Here is a 23,050-nt window from a genome sequence, read left to right as displayed (position 1 = left end):
ATAACACATACTATTGCATTGGTTATGTACCACTGTACCTATTGAGTATAGATTTTCAGCTACTACACATGATATTAGGCCAAACTTTGATCGTGGATAGATTAACTAATTCAGTGGGGGTTTCTGTTCTACAAGAGTTTGTTTGGAGGGGTTATTACAATGTATTCTCTACACAAGGATTAACAGACTACCATGGGTCATTCTGCACCCAGTTATTATATTGCAACAGCAAGTTGAGGTTTCTAGTAGTGATATAACCATTTTCTGTTTGACCAGAACTTTAAAATGGAGTGTTAAAACTAACTTAGTCGATGCTATCAATTTCAGTGGCTTATGTACTTACACTATACAGACTCCATAAAACCAGTATAATCTATACCAAAACAGCAAAGCTGTAAAAAAATGTGTGCCCACAAAAAAGCCATGGTGGAATTTGTGTTGCCTTCCCCTAGTTCACTAGGATTTGGCACCAAATTCACCTGAATTATAGTTAAAATTTTTGCCATTAACCTACGGTAGGTTAATGGCAAAAACTTCAAAACAGAGGGGCAAATGGCATATAGCCATCTGACCCTCAACACCACCCCTATTTTTGTACACATCAGTTCTGTAATGATGCATTGTCTGTTGTTGTAAAATAACAATAAATAAATACATGCACACACTGTCAAACGAAAGAGCTGTATCTGGAGCAGCCAAGGATAAATGTTAATAAATCAAACTGTAATAAACAAAGTTTTATTATTGGACACTTATCATTGACTGCGTACTACATTTAATCTTGCTGTATTTGATTGCCTTTTCTCAGTAGTCAGCATAGAGAAAAAAAGGCAGCCAAATTATTTGCCAATGAAACGAATTAATTGGGAATGCAGCAAGACTGAAAGCAGAACATGTGTTGTTTATTACAGGTAGTTGCATTAACAATTAATTTTATTTTTGGCTACTCAGATATCAGCCCTTTTGGTTGACAGGTACTTTTACTTTTATAGACGCACTCTTTTATTTTTTCATGGAGGATTTCACTTCTTTTTGTAAATGCATTGATATAAAAATTGTATCATGGTTATGTGGTCCAGATTCTGTTTCTGTAAGGTACAACTTGTGTGGCCAGCCAGATAACTGACAGACAAACATCTCACAATAGTAATGATGTGTTAGCAACATTCAGCTCTTTAGAAGGTTCAGAACTTATGTATGCATATCATATGAACCTATGGCAATCATAATAAATATATTACCTTGACTATAACTGTAGTTTGCATACGGAAGTCGCAATTATTAAATTTGTATATATTTAGGTAGTATTACATGTCTAGTCAGTGATATAATTGTATGCAAACAATTTTAATATATTATCATGCTCATAAATTATGAAGTGCACAATAATACATTTGCAGCTGAAGGACTCAACATCATCACCATCATCATCATCATCATCAATAGGCACTTTCAAGTTGGTAACAAGTCTCACTCTCAATGAAGTTCCCAAGTTGGAGCCTCTGAAGCAGAGGTGGTGGAACAAGGCAAGAACAGTGATGAAAGGGCAACTTTGACAACGAAAGTTAGTAGCAGTAACCCTCAATGCCCCGAGGGTTAACAATTAAAATATTTATCATGGAAGTATGCCAATGGTGACAGGAGGAGGTGAGCAGTAGAGAGTATGATCATTTGGCTTAAACAAGGAAGAAAATATGGCTGGTGTGTATGCAACAGAAAAGAATCACCCAACTTCCTCGGCACCGATTCACCTCATATTAAGTGACTGACTTAGTATAGTTGAAATCTTGTTCTACATCCATTAGATCTGTAAGTATATGTTAAAGCATTGCCGCGAGTGCTATATGAAAAATAAAGTACAAGGTGCACGACCGAGTGCTTTGTTTTTCATATAGCACATGCAAGGCAATGCTTTAAATATTTATGCAACTTTCTAGTCATGTAGCTTTACCATACACTAGGACTCGTAATTAACATGCGTTGCATGAACTATTAGCAGCCTGAATGCATACAAACTAGTTTAACAAAGTAACTCATGTATAGTTCACCATATTTTGACATAGTAGACATTCATCACATATTTTGACAGGTTTTAGTCAATACCCACAATCGATTCTATTGTGACACATGGTGAAGTATTTCTGTGATATCTCCAGCACTTGTCTGTTTACATCAACAAATGTAACAGCAAAGTTACCTTATCCCACCCATCATCGAAGCATTTAGGTATGTCTATAAAAGCAATCCAGTGGTAGAACTCATATTGGCTGGGGTGATTGATCACTCAGCGTGGCGAGGCTATCAGCCTTCACTAGCTTGAGTGACTAGTCGTACTGGCGTGAGCACCGCAGGCTATTAGCCTGCATTAAGGCATGTGGGCAACTGTGCTTTATTGCCCAAAAAGAGTGCTTTATTGTACTACAAAGAGTGCTTTATTGCAATAAAGCACTCTTTGCGACACTCTTTGTGGGAAATAAAGCACTGTTTGCCCTAAAGTGTACTTCATGAAATTTAAAGTACACTTTTTCCTTTGATCTCGCCCATGCAACGTTCTATAAATGATAATAAACATCACATGAATTGCAGTGAGAATAGCAAAATCATTGTCGTGTGTAAATGTGGATTTATGTATTTGAGATTTGCGATTTCTTACTTTCTTGGTCACACGACTCATTGCTGTGAGTCTTGATATAAATTGTTATAGAGTATATATGTACCAAACTCAAAATACTAAATACACTTCAATATTCGTTGTTTACCTTCTTTGTTTTTGATAGGGAAAGTTGAGTTGCGACAGTCAATGGTGTCCACTCCATATCTGGCATTATATGATATCTGACCAGCCAAAACAATTGTGCGTCTTGACAAACAAAATAATACAACAATTAACACATGTTCCAAAGATTTCTCAGTGGAATTTTCATCAATTCAAGATCTATTTTTGATTATGCATACAAGTAATTGAACAGCACTATATAGCATGAATAAGCATGTGTGCTGCACTGTATTCACCACTTTACAAACTTTTTTTTGTCTGTCCCACTAATATGAATACACATCTTGTCAGCAAAGCTGCCTAATATAAGGATCTTGCATAAATAGACTCAAGATAAAGTATGATACATTAGTTGTTGCTAACAAAGTGTATGTACAAAATGGCCAATTGTCAATAAATGGTACCTAATGTTTGACCACTTTTGTTGACTCTGAAAACATATCAATACAAGCTATTAGAGTTATACAGTGTATGTATGCACAACTCATTAGATGCCTTACTTTTTGTTTTGACTGTACTTCCATACAAAAACAACCCCGATGACAAGAACTGTAACAATCACTAATGCCACAATGATTCCCACCTTGCCAGCCACAGGAAAATCATCACCAGAGTTTGGTTCTTCTGTGGTATTTACATTACAATACAGTAATTAACATAATTAAGTATAAATAGTTATCCGGGTACAACTGCACATGAATTTATAAATCCAAAGGCCTGAGGCTGTAGTGCACTAATGCAGTAAAGGTACTACTGGACCTGAGGGTGTATAAATTTTACAGATCCTACATTATGTTTGTATAAATGCTTTAGAGTTTGTTACTCCACAGCAATTATAACAAACGCAAAAAAACAATAGCCTTTTGTTACGGGAAGAGCAAATAAGGATCGAGATACTACAACAGAACAGTTACACACAATAATTATATATCATACATTTAAAAACAATATAGTTTCTTGCTATGGGAAAAGCAAAGTAAAGATTCTCTAAAAGAGCAGTCATTGAATGTCAAAGCATATTATGTGATTGGAAATAGCCAATCAAAAAATACATCGATATAAATATATGAATTTTGAGCATCGCATCAAACCATCACATTTGCATAATAAATTGCAAATATCTATTAGTACTGATAATAGCTTCCAAGAAATGATTTCAATGGTGTTTACATATTGACCAATTCTTGACATTATCCTCCATGTTACATTACTAGAAATCCATTGACATTAACACATTAACATCAATAAGGTTCTTTCTTGGTCATTAATTTCCTTTTGACTTCACAACTTTTAAACCTTGAATGCTAAACTGCTTCTTGCAGCTAGATTGGTCATTTTGGATAAGAAATATATATATTTTTAAATTTCCTTAGTTCTAGTATAATGCACACTTGCCTGTCATATGCAAGACTATATATGGCTGCTCTTGTGACCTCTATCAAATTATATTCTTATGTAGCTACTTGTACATAGTTTTTTTCACAATATTTGGTTGGCATAGGGTACATCCAAACCTTAAACTTGTTAATACCATTCATACCTGTAGTATCATAAGAACGACAATTTTCTGGCACATCAAACAAACGAGAAGGAACACCAATATAATAGGTTCCTGGGTTAAGGCAGTTAAAATTATAGTCCAAATCATATTGAAGAAACACTGAAGTACATTTACTAATAATTTCATAGTAGGTTGGACAACTATCTGCACAGATTGAGGTTAGCTTTTTTGTTTCTAGGTTACATGGCGGAAAGAATGAAACACAAGCTATTTGTTTGAGGATATCAGAGCAAAACATATCGTCACTGCTAACATTAGTTGAAAGCATCTGTATTGCTTCTCCTGCTCTTCTTACAAATGGTCTATTTGCAATATCCACTGCATAGCCAAACTCAATATTACTGTCACTACTTATAATGTCATTATTGAATAATAGTGGATGGCAGTAGTGTTCTCTTGGTGGTGGGATACACCTACAAGATGATCAATGCATAATCTATGTAATACGTATTTAAGCATAACACTTTTGACAATCTAATGGTTTTATAAGTTAATTTTGTGATGGTTAATGGTTAGATAGGAATAAAGATGTAAAAGTAATGGTTTAGCCAACTGTGTCTTCATAGGTATCAACAACACTGTCACCACCATAGGTATAGACTTTCAAATACCAATTTCTCTGAAGTTTTGTTTGAACTTTTCCATTTCACTTTGTGTGTTCATCTAGTGGTTATGATGTCAGTATCAAACAGTACAGTAGCAGTGTTTAAGTAGGAATCGCATTAAAAGTGACGCGCGCTGCCAAAAATTCTGCCTTTAAAAATCGTCCTTGAGACATCTTACATGCACCTTTATGGAATAATACTAATCCATCTAACATGAAATATAGTATTTAAAACAAGAAAACACTTTCAGGCGGCCAGATATAGAATTGTAAACAACTTGAAATTTGGTCTGCCTCACTCACTCACTGACCATGGTTAGACGGACTGATACTTGACGGGTATGTTCCTTCAAACACACTGACTCAGCCACTTGCTGGACGAGATGTAACCTCATATATAGTTGTTATGTGTGTGTTTCTTATTTACTGCAGATAGCTACTATAGTATTGAGTTTACCTATGCGACTCATGTCCTCTAAAGAAAGGAAGAAATGGAAAAAGGATAAAACCTATTTGCGAATCCGTAAAGCTGATGGATCAACTAATAGGAAAAAATATTTTCATGAATATTATCATAGTGATCTAAAGCTTGGCCAGGAGAGGTCAGCAGCAAGTTCCAAACCCTCCTACCATAAGGATGTTGAAAAGAACAGGGAGGCTGCTGCTATAAAATCTAAAAAAAGTCTTATGATAAAGATGTTGCCTAGGGGTCATTCCATACCAAATCAACAAAAAAAAAATCCAGACCCCTTTTGATTTTCATGAAATTTGGCACAAACATGGGCCCATCAAGAAACTTTCTCACACCAAAATTTGGCTCATTTCATTGGTCTCCCTTTAAGTTATGACCACTCAAAGTTTCTGTTGAAAATGTCATTTTACTTACATGTCTTCAATAAAATGACCATAACTTTGCTTGTAATTGACGTAGACACTTCTGGTTTAGATTTGTGAAATGCGTGTTAAATTATCTTTCAGGTGATATATAAAGTTTTATAATTTCTCAAAGGAAAAGGTCAAACCACAAAAATGTAGCTTTTTCCTTTGATCTTAATTTTCAAAAATATATATTCTTTAATTAAATTTATTTTTGGTTTACATGTTACTCTAATACCCATCATTCACCACTGTGAGTTTAAAGTTGGGACCAATAGTAGATCATGAGTTATAACTGTTAATGTGTAGCCTTGTAATCATTGCTGTTTGTATGGTATAAATAATTATGTGTATAGTAATTTCCAATAGCAATTGCAAGTAAAGTATGTCAAAAATCATTTTATGCAACGAATTAGTTAGGGTTTGTATTGTTAGGGCTCACTACAGTGAAACTATACTAACAAAGCCACTTTTAAATCTAAGAAAGTTTGTGCAGTAATAAGGCTGCCTATAAATAAAGGAGTCAATGATTATATTTTTGCTGTAAGTTCAGTGTCCTATATAAGAGGTGGCCACTATAAGAAGGTGGTCTTATTATAGAGGTAGCTATATTTATAGGGGACTTACTGTACAACTAATGATATTCCTATCTATTCTTTCAATCTTACTGTATTATGCTACCACAGATTATGATGATAGTTTCCAACTTATATTGTGTATAATAAGTTATAGTAACTGCAGGATGCAAACGATACAGTTGTTTATACATTTGTATGTATATACATGTAATGTGTTACTCTAATGCAACTATATGAAGCAACCACCTAGGCATTAAAACCAAAAAGTTTTGGATACCATTAAGACATGGCATTTTGATTAAACAATTTCAGAAATATCCTAATTAAAGTTGGCCCTTGTATATATCTATATATAATTATAAAGAGGTGGCCACTAAGATATGTTCTACTGTATATCACTTTGAATCATGCAGACTTTGAATGAGCATGCATACTACTGACCACTTAAAGGCCATCTTTATATGTTTGTACCTATAGACAATGTCTTTGCTGGAAAAATGCACACTTCTAAAACCACTACGCATTGTCGTACTCATCAAAAATTTGATGGAATAGAGTGGAACCCATGACCTGTCTTAGTGGCCACCTGTATAGAAAGGCCACCACTCCATAAGGACCAATTTTAAATTGCAGTTACCTATATATACCGTACAGCTTAAATATTTTGAAGAGAAAATTTTTTGCTGATTTTGCAGTTTTGGGTGTTACCAGTAAAAATTTTACACAATTGAATCTTTGAAGGTGCAAGTTGAAAAGACTTTAAAGCCATTCTACTGCATCAGTCATTCATTACTACTTGTTAGAAAAGCTCTAGTAGATTACAATATCTGTTAAGGGCCAACTTTAAATTGTTCTAGTAAGGCATCTATACACATCGAACTATATAAATAGCCACCTGCATATTAAGGCCAAAAAGTTTGGTCCTGACTGGCTTAGACAGATTCCACTATAGCTATATTTGTGTATCAAAATACGTGCTTGCATATCAATAATCAGCATTAAATGCTAATAGTAGCAGTAGCAGTTGCTGTAGCTAGTGAAAATGTCGAATAGACTTGGCGTCATAATCAGAAACCGTATATACAAGCTTGATTAGGGGTAAATTACATATTTAAGTCTGGGTTTTCTTACAAACCATAAACAAATTAACTTTACTTACAAACCAACAATGTATAAAATGATTGTGACATAGTATTATATAAAGTTACTTGCAATTGGTATTGCATCTTTGCATACTTGAACCATACAAACAGCAATGATTACAAGGCTACACATTAACAGTTATAACTCATGATCTACTATTGATCCCAACTTTAAACTCACAGTGGTGAATGATGGGTATTAGAGTAACATGTAAACCAAAAATAAATTTAATTAAAGAATATATATTTTTGAAAATTAAGATCAAAGGAAAAAGCTACATTTTTGTGGTTTTACCTTTTCTTTTGAGCAATTATAAAACTTTATATATCACCTGAAAGAACATTTAATAAGCATTTCAAAAATCTAAACCAGAAGTGTCTACATCAATCACAAGCAAAGTTATGGTCATTTTATTGAAGACATGTAAGTAAAATGAAATTTTCAACAGAAACTTTGAGTGGTCATAACTTAAAGGGAGACCAATGCAATGAGCCAAATTTTGGTGTGAGAAAGTTTCTTGATAGGGTCCATGTTTGTGCCAAATTTCATGAAAATCGAAAGGGGTCCGGATTTTTTTTTTGTTGATTTGGTATGGAATGACCCCTAGACTGCATGCATGTTGCAGGGGATTAAGTCACCGCTGGGTCTCAGAATTTTTTTCTGCATTCTTCATTGTTTCAGTTACATGTTTCAGACTCCCTGTATTCACAGGCTTTAGCCTTCTCACAGTTCCCTAGTGGGATAGCATTTAATAAGAAAATAGCAGGGAGGCCGCTGCTGTAAGATCTAAAAGATCTTATGATAAGGATGTTGAAAAGAGCATGGAGACCACTGCAGTAAGATCATAAAAGGCGTATGATAAGGATGTCAAGACTAGCAAACAATTAAAAAAATACAGGTGTGGAAATATGTTTTTATTTAGCATGCATGAAATGTATTTACTTGTGATTCTTTTCTATAGGTATGCATTGAGATCACCAAATGATGCTACCGTTCATATGTATGACACTGCTGTTAACGAATCCCTTAGGAAGGAAAAAATACAAATGAATGTCTTGTTGCAAAGTTCAATGATGTAAACTAAAACTCATCATCGATACTCAAAACTTTGGGTCCTGTTGCTCCTCCTAGTTATAAACAGTATACATAAAGTTTAATATCTTTCATACATAACCACAGATTAGTACACTTATAGCTACAACTAACTATATAGCTGAGCTAAAAAACTCAACAAACTAGTATATCAAAAACTTTCGAATTTAAAAATGAAGTAGGGATCTATGCTACAAAAACCACTGAAACAAGTTTGTTAAGCAACAATCGTGATACTGTGGTTAGGCGCCATAATGAAACTTAGATATAGATGTTGGCACCTCACCACAGTAGGGATCAGTTGTTGTATTGTGATTTGATGTCATGATTGTTGCTTAACAATCCTTGTTTCAGTGGGTTTTGTAGCATAGATCCCTGCTTCATTTTTAAATTCAATTTTTTTTGATATACTAGTTACACCGTGACAAGAACATTTTAAAAGAATCACATTATTGTTTTGTGCATGGTTATGGTATTCAGCTGCAAAAATATAATGTACTCCTTTCAGTTATCATGGTAACCCCTGAAGTCATATGGTACAGTGATACAATGATTAGTAGGTATAATTCAGCTTTGCTGCAACTTCTTTGTGTACAAAAGTTTGTGTAATGCTAAGTAAAAACTAAAAAATGTTTGTTTAGTTTATATATAACATGGCTATTTTTAGCCTGCAGTATGCAATGTCAGAAAAATTGACAGTAAGAGTGATTAAATATTTAGTGGTCCTGAATAAAGTCCAAACTGTCCTCAAAAATTAGATTTTGGCATATAACCAAGTAAAACAATGCTTTACTAACTTTTAATAACAAACCAATGCATTGGCTTTGTTGCTAAGCTATTAGTGAACAAAACTTTCCACAGTAAAGTTTATGAACTAAAAATGATTGTAGTTTCCATATTCTATATAAAGCAACAAGCAGTTTAAACCTATAATGTGCCTTGAAATAGAACTTTATATAGGCTTGCATTAGTAAAAGTATAGTCTTGGTACAAATTAAATGTAAAAAAGGTGTCTTGGCACTTGTCTAATAGCTCCAAATGATTCAGTTCTAAGAATTTTATATTTACAAATTCTAACTATATTCTAACAAGCCTAGTCTCCCAGTGGGATAGTCCTTTTATACATTATTCATTTAAAATTTGAATAGGATTCATACAAACATAGGTGGTAGAAATGGGGGGCTAGGGGGCTGAAGCCCCTGTCTGCTGAGGGGGATTAGCTCCCCCCTTGGAATGATATTTCACCAAATAATCCTTCCTGAAGTGGGGCCAAAAACTGTAAAAAAGATCGATAGAATACTCAAATATCCTAATAGAGCAGTCAACACACTTCATTAAAATGTGTTCCTAAAAGATGAAAAAAATTATTTTTTTGCCTACAGTGGGAATTGAACCACTGACCTCTTACTTGAGAGAGTTGGTGCATTACCATTGTACCAAATGTTTCCAGGTGTCTAAAAAGGCTATTGGGTCATTCCATGTCAAGGAATTTAGGGCCACCTCTCGGATTCAGACAAAACCTGGTGTGTTTGTAGTACCTGTGGTGCTGATCACTCACGAAAATTTTTAGCTCCATACACCAAATAATTTCTGGCTTATGACCACAAATATTTTAAATATTTCATGAAAAATTGGTCCATCTCTAGTTACAAAATCAACCATAACTTCGCTCGGTGTAAATATTTTTAAGCACAATTTTCACTGATAGAAGACTGTTGATTGAGCTCTCCAGTGATCCCTAAATTATGGGATATTTACTTAATTATGGTTCAAAAGTACTGTAATGAAAACTTTAATCCTTTATATTTCAAAACGTGCTGCTTGAAAATTTTCAATTTTTTTGTGAATAATGATTGGGTCATGGTCTATGTTTAATATAATTTTTGTGGTGGGACCTCAATGGGCTAATGAATTATGTTGTGGTAGCTATGCAGTGGAATTTTGTAGCCTATTATTTCTGCATGGGAGTGTACATCTCCAATAACCACTCGCAACAAGGCCATGCCAAGTTTGTCTTACAGAGTGAAAGTGTCTAGGTACATTGCAACCTGTATTAGTGACCACCTGGATTGAAAGACCACCTATGTGCTGCAGTTAATTTATACTTCTCTAATTGGATATTAATGTATAGCACCAAAGCATCAACCTTTTCTAGCAAACCCACAAAATGGTCCATATTAGACAGGTGGACTTTAAATGAGATCACCATGCATCCATAAGCACATGAACATTGTACCATCTCTTCAGAAATATTTTTTTTAAATCATATTCCACCATAGTGCTTTTACATACATAGCCCCACTCCACATTATTCGATTTACATACATGGCTGCATAGGTACAACAGACCTCCTCAAAAAGGATACCCAGACACATTGATAGCCAGGATATGTGTTCATTATCTCCCTTTATCATTGTACGTACATTTAGACCCAAGACAAGTTTGTGGTTTCTCACTTTATGAATGGTCCAGGGAATAGAATAGTTACACTGTATACAGTAGATGCATTACTTGTACCAAGAGCTTTTTTTTTACTATTATGAAGTTGTACCTCAATGTGTGATTAATAGAACTGTAATTACTAAATGGTTTTCACAGTATTTTGCATTCATGCTTTGAAGATCAGTACAGGCAAGTGTTAAATACACATGTCATCATGTTCATCTCCTGTGTGAGTATGTGCATGAATTTATGGTTTGATTTTCAAACGGTGGTCATGAATGTAAAGTAATCATACAGTATGATAGTTACTGTATAGTAGGTACCACAAAGGAGTAGGCGTGGCCCACAAAACAATATTACCCAAAAAACAGCCTCAATTTTCCCTGACAAGGAGGAGGCAGTATCGGTTAGGTAAAACTAAGCCCAAACAACCTTTCAGATCGACCTGAAATGCTTTCAACAAGTTGCTACGGAATTTTAAAATAATTTATTTAATGGAATTTTCTAGTGACTGACTGACTGACTGACTGACTGACTGACTGACTGATTGACTGACTGACTGCCTGATGCCTTCAGACAAGCGTAACTCGATAACGGCTAAGGCTACGGGCTTGATTTTTTCACTGTTCGATGTTGCTTTGGCCTGACAGGTGCCTTTTGGCATACCACAGTATGTACAATGCATTCTTCATGGACTTACCAGTGTCCTCCTTTGTGTCCCATTCATCTTTGCTGACAGCGAAAAGTGTCAATTTGGCGATAGCACGTGATGGCTTCCCTTTGTAACGGAAAATGTCCGTATTATTTATAGTGGCTATTCTGATAGCAGAGGTGCTTTTTGAACAGTTCTTGATTCGAAATGCTGCGTAATGGGTTGAACATAGCTGACAACGAAGTGTAATGGATACTTCACTTTTCAGATGATAATTGGGGTGCGCGGCGCTATTTCAGATGCGGTATGCGTGGGTTCACCAGTCATAATTATTTACAAAAAAAAGTTAACAAACAAGTACATAGAAAAATTTGGTATTTTCAACTAGAGTAGGGACCATGGCACATCGATAAAAAGTAGTGAAACAAGCTGGAGTAGTGCACAATATTAAATCACAGTAAAACAATAAGAAATGTTATATCCCTACGGTGCATTCCATTATGGTATCTTGAGCACAGTAGGGATATAACACTTCTTATTGTTTTACTGTGATTTAATATCGTGCACTACTCCAGCTTGTTTCAGTACTTTTTATCGATGTGCTTTGGTCCCTACTCTAGTTGAAAATTCCTGTGTACTTGTTTAGTAATTAATTTCACACATTGAGGTGCAAGTAATGCACATATACAATAAAACCCCTCCATTCCTATATACGACTATAATAAAGCGGTCATATTACAAAACCACAGAAGTATCTTGGTCCAAATGTATGTGTACCACTAGAGTGGGAGTATAAACATATGTCCTGGTTATCAGCATCCCTTTTAAGGAGTTTTGTTGTGCATACCTATACAACCACATACGCAACTTAAATCCGACTAAGTCCACTACAGTGGGATTCAACTTAATAAAGAAGGTATTTCTGAAGAGATGATATGTTTATGGACACGTGATAGACACATGGTGGTCAAATCTGTAATTTAAAGTCCACCTGTTTAATAAAGACCCTTTTTGGATTTGCTAGAAAGCTTTGGTACTATACAATAATATCCAATTAAAGAAGTATAAATTAACTGCAACACATAGATGGTCTTTCAATACAGGTGGTCACTAATACAGGTTGCACTGTACCTAGACACCTTCACCCTGTAAGACAAACTTGGAATGGTCTTGTTGTGAGTGGTTATTGGAGGTGTACACTCCCATACAGCAATAATAGGCCACAAAATTCCACTGCATACCACAACATAATTCATTATATCTCTGTGGTTCCACCACAAAAATTATATTAAATATAGACCATGACCCAATCATTATTTACAAAACAATTTGAAGAATTTTTCAAGCAGCACTTTTTGAAATATAAAGGATTAAAGTTTTCAATACAGTACTTTTGAACCATAATTAAGTAGATATCCCATATAGTCCAGTCATTTTATGATTTAACCTTTAACTAATTGCAACACAAGCTTTCTTAACAGTTTCTAGCACAGAAAATTGTACTCTATAACATATCAAAAGTCCTAAGGAATCCCATGACGGGAAAGTGACCTTTTAGTGACCTTTTACAGCCAATTTTTGGCAAAAATTGAGAATTTTGCCTCTATTTCATCCAAATATCAACCAAATTGGTCAAATGTGGTATCAAATGAATGGTCTCACTGAAAGGAACAATGTGATACTTATTTGAAGTCAATAGCTCATTTCGTTCAGAAGTTAGAGCCATTTAACTGATCAAAAAATTGGCCGCCCACGCACTTAATTGATTTTGTCTGGCTACTGTTTTGATGTAGCATTGGAAATGCATGATTTGATTATGGTAATAAACATGATTGATAGCAAGGGGTAACTAAGAAGCCTTTAGCATTGGTCTGTTGTCATGGAAACCAAATTTGTGTTTGAATTGATGCTAACATGATTGTGACATATAAACTGGTAATTTTTCAGCAAATAATAATATTATAGCAATTTCTTAGATTGTACGTAATAAGCTCTGATATAAATGTAAACTTATGACTTATATAAAACAGCATAAATTCCTAAGAAATTCTGTAAGGATAATCCAAAGTCTACATCAATTATCATCATCTTCAAGAATCACACCATCAACATTGGTACAAGCTGTTCCTTTGCAATTGCCACATGCAGGAGAACATTTTACATTATATTTCTTGCATGTGCACCTCATAGTGCTACAATCTGTGTGGCAATTACATCTTATTATCTTAAGTAGGTCATCTGGAGCTGGTGGTAAATCAGTGAACAATGGCATTAGAGTCCCATCACACTCTTTCCACCCCCATTCAAGTGGCTGAAATTCTCTGCCACAGCCTTTCCACTCCTGTATTTGTAAATACACACGTAGGCTATGGTATTTGGCAGCTGCGGAAGTAGGAGGTAGAGTTTGTGGATGAATAAATGTATTATTCGTAGCCACTTTCGTAAACAGTCCAATGTTTCTCCTGGTTTTCCGTTGTACATTGCCACTAAAGCTTGCTCTCCTGCTGCAATTATTTCTTTCGGTGTAGCAGATGATGTGCAAAATACTTCTGCTTGCTCTTGAAAGTTTCGAATTGACCGGAACTTCTTAAGGGAAGCACCTTTTCCAATACCATACAGTTGTGAAGTAGTATCACATCCAAGTATAGCATGAAGGAAAAGAAGATTTTTACATACTTCAGGACCAAGTTTCTTCTTGGCAGCACTAATGTTCCATACTCGAAGTTTCTTGGTGGTGGTTCTTTTTGGCTCAGGTTTGAAAAATATGGTATGAGAATTTAAGCAGGCATGATAGCATAACAATACCAGAAGATCGGTGTCATCACCAACCAGAACAGTGTCTGTTACTGTGGCTGATTCTACAGCTTTCTGTACTATCATTACATCAGCATCTCCTGGACTATGATACACTTTGCAATTTCTTCTTTCTAAGTACTTCCCAAGCATAATAATGAACTTCTGCTTGTTTGTACAGTTTGCTAAAAAGGTTTCTTTTCTCATGTTGAGTTTAGTACTATCTGTAAATGAAACAGGTACTCCTGATCGTCCTTTAGCTCTCCTTTTGTGTGCCATATCTTTTGTTGATGACTTCTGATATCCATCAAAAACAACTATAGCTTCTCCATATTTCTTTGCTACATAATCTGTGTATATTGTACAAATATCCCCATAAGCTGATCCTTGTGTCCATGGAACACGTTGTAGGAGGGCTCCTCCATCCAGCACAAATTGGACCTCTCCAGATATTTCCTGACTATCTAGTGACACAACACTCCAAATAGCGTTACTTAGTGCAGCTTTCTGTGGCTGTCTAAGCATTAGTGAAGAATCAAACAATGCTGGTGGATAGCTGCAAAGCTCATACTTGAACACATCTTCAATTCTATTAGTTGTATTTGCTGCTACAGTTAACCGTTGGAAGAGAAGTTGGGGATCAATCTGAACTGTAACACCTTCAATTTTCAGTGCAGACGTGTAACCTAGTGTAACAACTTGATGGCTTTTCTTGAAAGTGTACTCAGCAACTGTTGTTCCTTTCATTCTATCCAAAATAGCACTACCAACTTCTCTTGCATTGTCAACATTAATAATGCTCTGTGCATGCACTCCAGAGTAGATGCTGCGTAGGCTGGTGTCAAAAGTAGAAAACGGATCTCGTTCTTGAAGGCAACTAAGAATTATTTGGGTGTCCTTCCAATCACGAGTTAGCCTAGCCTGTGTCATCTCCTTGTTCTGATCTCCAGAATCATAAGACACCCCAGTGAGTTCTTGCATAGCTCTATTTACTTCAGCACATGCTGGCATTGATAGTAACCAAACTAATCGTTGCTGTTCGTTCATACCTCGTCCTCTTGTGAGACCACCATTTGTCTTCATGCTCCTCATCAGCACCTGTTCAATGACAAGATCTGAAGAGAGACCAGCCCAGTAACGATCACTACGTCTGATCACATGTAAGCCATTCTGAAAGTGTTGGTATACATCAGGGTGATCATCTTGGAGATGAGACATTTGCTGTAAGTATATATGTAAAGACTTGGTGTAATTGTTGTGCCCTGCGGCTGCCATGTAAGGAAGCATTTCTGCAACAGCTTGAAGATGCAAATCCCAGTTACCAATACGCTCTGCTCTAATATGTTTGCGAAGAACATCAATCATGTCCATGTACTGAAGCCATAATTAGACACTAATAATTAATATATGCTGAAACCTTTAAAGCTGAGCATTTTGCTGACAGCTGAATGTGATTTGTTGACATAAATGTGCTATATAAATTTTATTTGAACTTCCCATATACTAGCCACCTTTGCATAGCAAATTCAAAATTGTACAGTTTGCAATATAATTGGTGGATCTGTGTGTTAGGCCTATATACAGTGTGTAACTGCTTCAAGCTAACAATAGTACATACTGGTTTCCATGGTAACAGTCAAGTCCTGAAGTGCCACAAATCTCCTTTGTCATTTTTTGTCTTTTACCACAGCTTAAAGTGTGCTTCCAGTCAAGAAAAAACACTACTATAGTGAAAACCTTAAATTTAATTAAGTGCGTGGGCGGCCAATTTTTTGATCAGTTAAATGGCTCTAACTTCTGAACGAAATGAGCTATTGACTTCAAATAAGTATCACATTGTTCCTTTCAGTGAGACCATTCATTTGATACCACATTTGACCAATTTGGTTGATATTTGGATGAAATATAGGCAAAATTCTCAATTTTTGCCAAAAATTGGCTGTAAAAGGTCACTAAAAGGTCACTTTCCCGTCATGGGATTCCTTAGGACTTTTGATATGTTATAGAGTACAATTTTCTGTGCTAGGAACTGTTAAGAAAGCTTGTGTTGCAATTAGTTAAAGGTTGACCCCTTATTTTCCATAAAATGACTGGACTAATACTTTAGGGATCACTGGAAAGGTCAATCAACAGTCTTCCATCAGTGAAAATTGTGTTTAAAAATATTTACACAGTGCAAAGTTATGGTCAATTTTGTAACTAGAGATGGACCAATTTTATAAAATATTCAAAATATTTGTGGCCATAAGTCAGAAGCTATGGAGCTAAAACATTTCATGAGTGATCAGCACCACAGGTACTACAAACACACCAAGTTTTCTCAAAATCCAAGAGGTGATCCTAAAATCTTTGTTGATTTCCTATTTTGAACTGCTTATAAATGCTGTATGTTTATTAACCCAGTAGTCAACATTGCCAAAAGAGTTTTTATAAGCTGCAAATAACCTGTTTTAAATACTATTGACTAAAAGGTTGGTGATATGCTTCAAATTATGCATTCTGGTGAACTTTGATACATGTAAAACTTACAGCTTCTGCCTCCCCCCCCCCCCCCCCCCCCTTGTGCCGCCAGACATTCTATACTCTGGTCAGCCCCCCTCACATCAACTACTTCTCTGCCACTGCATATAAATAAAAAAGTACTGAAACAAATGTGGTCATGTGCTTACACCTAGCTACAACCATATACTAGTGTAAATTTAATCCATATACTGTTTTTTCGAGGTGAAAGTTTTCGCAATTTTTGTAGATTGGCAGCTATCTGTGAAAATTTCCCCCTTGAATTTTGCAGCTCAAAAATGACATTGTTCAAGTGTTATGAATGTATAAAAATCCTGAAAAAGCAAAAAATTATTTGATTGCAAAAAGTTTTACCCATGAAAATAACCTACTAGCTATACAGTATATAACCATATAGCTTGTGTATAGCCATGACTAACCTCCACTAAAAATAGTGAACATGCATGCCCACAGCAGCTGGAGTAGTGGAAAATGGTCTGAGCACTAGCATGACAAGTACTTGCTATGTATAGCATGTCATGTAGTTAACTATTAGTGCAGCTGGTAAGGGCACAACCTAATTAATGGAGATCCCTTATTAGTGGTGGGTGACACTGAGATACTTATTTTATACACACACATTATGCTGACTTACTGAACAAAATCTGTCTCGTTGCTGGTTGAAGCTATAGTATAGAGAATATAAAGTCAAACATGTGAATACAATACACATGTTTGCTTCACTGTACAGAAATAAAACTAAGATATTCTTATTCTCGGCAATCCAGTGGTATCTTGGATGATTTAATTCGTTTGTTCTTTCACTATTTATTGCAACAATTAAAACATTATTTGTAGCACACGTTGTTACCCAATGTATGCCAATGGAATTATCTAAAAAACAGAATTAATCAAAACAAAGTCGGGTTTTCACCCAGCAGGTCACATTTATCTGGCTAAATTTGCACACTATATATAGTTACATAAGCCCTCCAAAGCCATGAAGAGCGTTACCATCATCCTAGGTATTTTCAGGTATGTTACATAAATAAAGCACATTATTAGGCAACCCAGAATTAGTCCTGCAATCAGTATATAATGTACTCCTTCACTAGTAACATACATATATGATACCTGTTAAATCAACACAGTTGGGCAGGTTAGTACTGTTGACATTGGGCTCTAGCAGTGGTGAGCCACACGTCTGCAACTTTATGGCCACATCATCCATGTCATTCTGCCTTAGTATCCTATAGATTTCCTCCACTTGACTGGCACATGTACTAGTAATCATTTCACAACTTTCAGAACAAATTCTCTGAATGTATTCACTTGACTGGTCACAAGGTGGAAATATAACATTACACAAAAATCTGTTCAACAACTCAGTGCAATTTCCATCAGTGGTTGTGTTACTGAGAGAAAGTAACAGTTCAATAGCATGATTCTGGACTGTTTCATTGGAGTATGTAAAAACTGACAGACCAGAGTATAATGAACAATTTATTGATGAGTCTTGAAACTGATAATGACTACATGTGCTAGAAAGCAAAAAAAATAAAAAAATAAATAAAAAGACAACAAGTAACATTATCATATAGTATGGTAGCACTGTATAAAATAACCGCCTCCCAAAAAAGAACAATGCAAAATGCTGCCATCAAGAATCATTACACATCACTCAATGAAAATCGCCTTTACAGAAGAGTCTTAACATCAACTCTAGTGTTAAATACACAGAATCACAAACACTGATTGAATAAAAAAAAACTATTTTTGGTCAGCTAGCCAGCCTGTTTGACAGCAGTCAAAAGTCTAGACAAACATCATACTAACACAATGTACACTGGCATGCACTTTTTAGCATTCTAATCAGTGTTTGCCCTATATGTGCCTTGCTGTGCCTCGCTATATAGGGTTCATGCAAAGAAAAGCAATTTTTCATATGAATAATTTCCTTACATATACATAGAAGACACAAGGTATGCATTTATGCTACTGTAAGAGAGACGTTGGCAAGTTATCACAATTGTTCAGTGCCAAAGTGGGGATTTTCCCCCACAAGGCTATATTATAATCCGTGTATAAATTCTTGCTTTAATATATTTTTATTGCTTGGATCCTATTGATATAAATTTAATACATTGTCTACTTATTGTTACGGTATAGCTGTGACATGCATGCATGACTGTTCTACAAGAATGTACTATAATAGCTGTTGTATTACGGTGACCGCTTTTTGTCAGCAAAGATGGTATGAAAATGTAACAAATCCATGAAGAGAGAGCACAAGCTTTTACTAAACATTTTAACTAAGAAGAGAAAAAAAATTAATGTACGAATTAAAAGAAGACGGAACCATATCACATGTACATAAAGGCAGTACATAATTTGTATTGGTGGGATTGTATATGGCTGTAGCTTTCTATGCCTGCACTACACTTGCATAGAAACACAACATATAGCTAGTCAGTCAGTCAGCAAGAAAAGGCATTTAAAATTGCAACTTTTAGTCAGTGTAGGCACTTTGGAAAATTATTTTATAAGTACTTGATCAGATCTTATCTACACAAAAATTTTCAACATAAACAAACAACATCATATGATAATAAAAATGTTGTTTGATGCTGGTCATATATAAAAGGGAGCTGGACTAAGCATTTGTAGCAAAAGATCCTGTGCCACCAGTAACAAGGTCTGGGAAAGACTTTGCAAACAACAGTGTTGTACAATATAGTGGAAATACATTTATTACTGAATATGTGCATACATTACATTACCTGATAGCAGGAATGATAAGAATGGATAGCAGCAATAGTGTAGCTGTTTCTTTCATCTTTATATAAAAGAAATACATGTACCACTAATATAAGAACATAGACATTCACTGAAATACTATAATAAAATGATATAAAATGCCTATAATGTTTTATTTGTACACAATATTTAGAGATCATTTAGATAAAACAGAATCCATTAACAACCAATTATCACACAGCACAGTAGTGCTGTATTATGCTGTATAGTAGGGATCATCAAGGTTTGCACTTTCACATAATAAAAAGTGAGCACAGATAGTTGTACATGGATGAACATGTACTATTAATGATAAGATTAATAGCTACATCAGTTCATTAGGTGTGATGTACTATATACGTGGTTCAATTGGCAGGAGGGTTAATTTGACCATTTGGCAAAATACTTTGGTGTATCCACCGAAATAAAATTCTACCAATGCTCCAACCACAAATCAATAGGCAGGGACCTCTCAACTCTCACGGCAATGCAGACCTCTTAACTTTCGTGGTTTTGCTTCGAGACTCAAGCATTTGGGCCTCACTCATATACTCATAATCAGGTACGATTTTCTCAAGGTAATTGGCAGGAAACAAAACTCAAACCCACAATCAAAAATATTTAATTTAATATATGGAATTTTAATCTGCAAACATCATGTATAAAATAATTACAGTAGGACATTGTGGCCAGGGAACCAGCATGAACAAAATTCATACACATAGCTCAGGTTCATTCCATGTCAAATCAACCAGGAATTTAGGGTCACCTCTCAGATTTTGATGAAACTTGGTGTGTTTGTATTACCTGTGGCGCTTATCACTCATGCAAAATTTTAGCTCCATACACCACATAGTTTCTGATTTACAACTACAAATATTTTGAATATTTCATGAAACATTCGTCCATCTATAGATACAAAATCAATTGTATCTTTGCACTGTGTATATATTTTTAAACTCAATTTTCACTGATGGAAGACTGTTGATTGACCTTTCCAGTGATCCCTAAATTATGGGATATCTACTTAACCATGGTTTGAAAGTACTTTAGTGAAAACTTTAATCCTTTATATTTCAAAAAATGCTGCTTGAAATTCTTCGAATGTTTTTATGAATAATAAGTACTTGTGGGTCATGGTCTGTGTTTGATGAAATTTTTGTGGTGGGACCACAATGGGCTCAAGAGATATAATGAATTATGTTGTTGTATGCAGTGGAATTTTTAGTCTATTATTGCTGTATCATAGCGTACACCTCCAATAACCACTCACAACAAGGCCATGCCAAGTTTGTCTTACAGAGTGAAGGTGTCTAGGTACAGTGAAACCTGTATTAGTGACCACCTGTATTGAAAGACCACCTATGTGCTGCAGTTTTATCTAATTGGATATTAATGTACAGCACCAAAGCATTAACCCTTTCTAGCAAATCCAAAAATGATCCTTATTAGACACTAGACAGGTGGACTTTAAATGAGATCACCATGCATCCATAAACACATGAATGTTGTACTATCCCTTCAAAAATACTTCATTAAGTCAAATCCTGCCATGGTCTATATATATATATATATTATTGTACCACTAGAGTGGGATTATAAACAGGCGTCCTGGTTATCAAAGTGTCCTGGTATCCTTTTTGAGGAGTTCTGTTGTATGTACCTATACAGCCACATACGCAACTTAAATAGGGCTAAGTCCACTACAGTGGGATTCAACTTAATAAAGAAGGTATTTCTAAAGAGATGATATAACATTTACATGCTATGTTATATGGATACATGGGGGTTAGATCTGTAATTTAAAGTCCACCTGGCATAGCAGGGTTCATGCAATGCAAGCAGTGTGTGTCATCATTTCTAATGCATGGCATTGTCGTAGGCATATCCGGCATTATTTTTACTGACAATAATAAAATGATTGTGCAGTGAAAGAAAGGCTCATTAGCTATATTTTATAGTCATAACATGGTTACGAGGGATAAGACAAAAATATATGCACGAGCATCCGAAATAATTCTTGGTTGATTTAGGCGCTTGTTATTAGAGACTTGTTTACCATTTAGATAAGGAATTTGCGGAATGTACCATATTATGGTAAGCGTAGGCACAAAATATGGTATACATGTCATTTATATACTACAGTTTGCTGTGGTATATCAGTTATATGCCACAGCGCTGGGCTTTTGATCTCAACCACAGGTGTGTTATATATATATAGCTGGTCTGTGTCTCAACAGGGCAGCTCTCAGAAAACAAAGCTTCACATACTTGGTGTCGGTTGTTACAGCTGAGTGGTCCCTTCAGTTTGACTTTTGTCAATCACCATGGCTATGCTATCCAGTAAATCAAGGCCTCGATCAAGGCATGAAAAAGGACAAACAGATCAGAAAATCAGACATACTTACTGTGACACTGCCAGTGACTATATGCAGTTCAGTAGATGCTGATTGCAACATGCTTAGCTAGCTACCTGTTGAAGAAGTCAGTCAGTAAACGTTTGCAACATTTTTTCTGGAGATTTTAGCAAATAAGGAAGCTTGAAATATGTGTACTGGATATTCTCAACCATATGAAGTTTAGTAAACATCTGTATAAAGCATTGTACCGGACACTGTTGACTGGAAATTCCACTCAGCCGAAATTTCACTCACCTCTCTTGCTAGTGTAGGGCTTACTCAGGCTGACGCTCTCATATCCAACAATTCAATATATTTTAATGCCTTCAGCTATAGTATGAAAATGTACTGTTTGTTCAATTAGAATTTTAAAAAAAACAACTGATTCTACAAAAGCCTGTTAATTTTAGCAACTTTTCTATGCTCGCCTGTATAGCGCGTATACCATATAGGGGGTGGGTGGGTGGGAGGGTGCAGAGGGGAGGGCCGCCCACGCACAAAAAGTAGTTGACAGTGAAAAAATAGCCTATAAGTATCATGCAACTGTTTAAATATATACGTTCTTTGATATTGTATATGCATTAGTTTTCCTGTGATAGTTATAAACGGCAAACAGAATGTAATGAATTGCCTGCCCACGCACAATTTGCACCTTCGTTAAAATGGCCTTGCTCAAAGACGATTAAATGTATAGGATGTAGTTTTCTGTATAAATACTTTGGTTTGTTTATCATGCTGTAATATTGTGATGTGTTATGCTATAATAATGCTTATATTATTTAATGATGTTTCTATTACTTTAGTGCACGGTGGGAGGTGGAAGCATCCATGATGACGAT

At 35.4% G+C, this 23,050-nt stretch overlaps 1 protein-coding gene and 1 pseudogene across 3 annotated transcripts in view; both read right to left on the bottom strand.

Moving 5' to 3' along the window:
- The window catches only part of LOC136260455 (tyrosine-protein kinase Mer-like), a 32,509-nt gene that overhangs the window by 6,758 nt on the left and 2,701 nt on the right, over positions 1–23,050 (bottom strand). For 2 of the 3 annotated variants that reach the window (XM_066054183.1, XM_066054180.1), the window contains exons 2-7: positions 19,797–19,858; positions 18,151–18,557; positions 17,672–17,702; positions 4,317–4,750; positions 3,277–3,400; positions 2,760–2,860 (exon numbers count right to left, since the gene is read on the bottom strand). In XM_066054183.1, the coding sequence (XP_065910255.1) occupies positions 2,760–2,860; positions 3,277–3,400; positions 4,317–4,750; positions 17,672–17,702; positions 18,151–18,557; positions 19,797–19,852 (1,153 nt within the window). In that variant the 5' untranslated portion in view covers positions 19,853–19,858. The remainder of the gene's footprint in view (positions 1–2,759; positions 2,861–3,276; positions 3,401–4,316; positions 4,751–17,671; positions 17,703–18,150; positions 18,558–19,796; positions 19,859–23,050) is intronic. The other variant, XM_066054181.1, reaches the window with a different exon arrangement.
- On the bottom strand, positions 13,610–16,112 carry LOC136260936 (uncharacterized; annotated as a pseudogene).

This window comes from Dysidea avara, chromosome 7, assembly GCF_963678975.1.
Source record: "Dysidea avara chromosome 7, odDysAvar1.4, whole genome shotgun sequence".
In the NCBI taxonomy this organism is placed as follows: domain Eukaryota; kingdom Metazoa; phylum Porifera; class Demospongiae; order Dictyoceratida; family Dysideidae; genus Dysidea; species Dysidea avara.
Note: the sequence above shows the minus strand (reverse complement) of the source record. Positions and strands in the feature narration are given on the sequence as shown.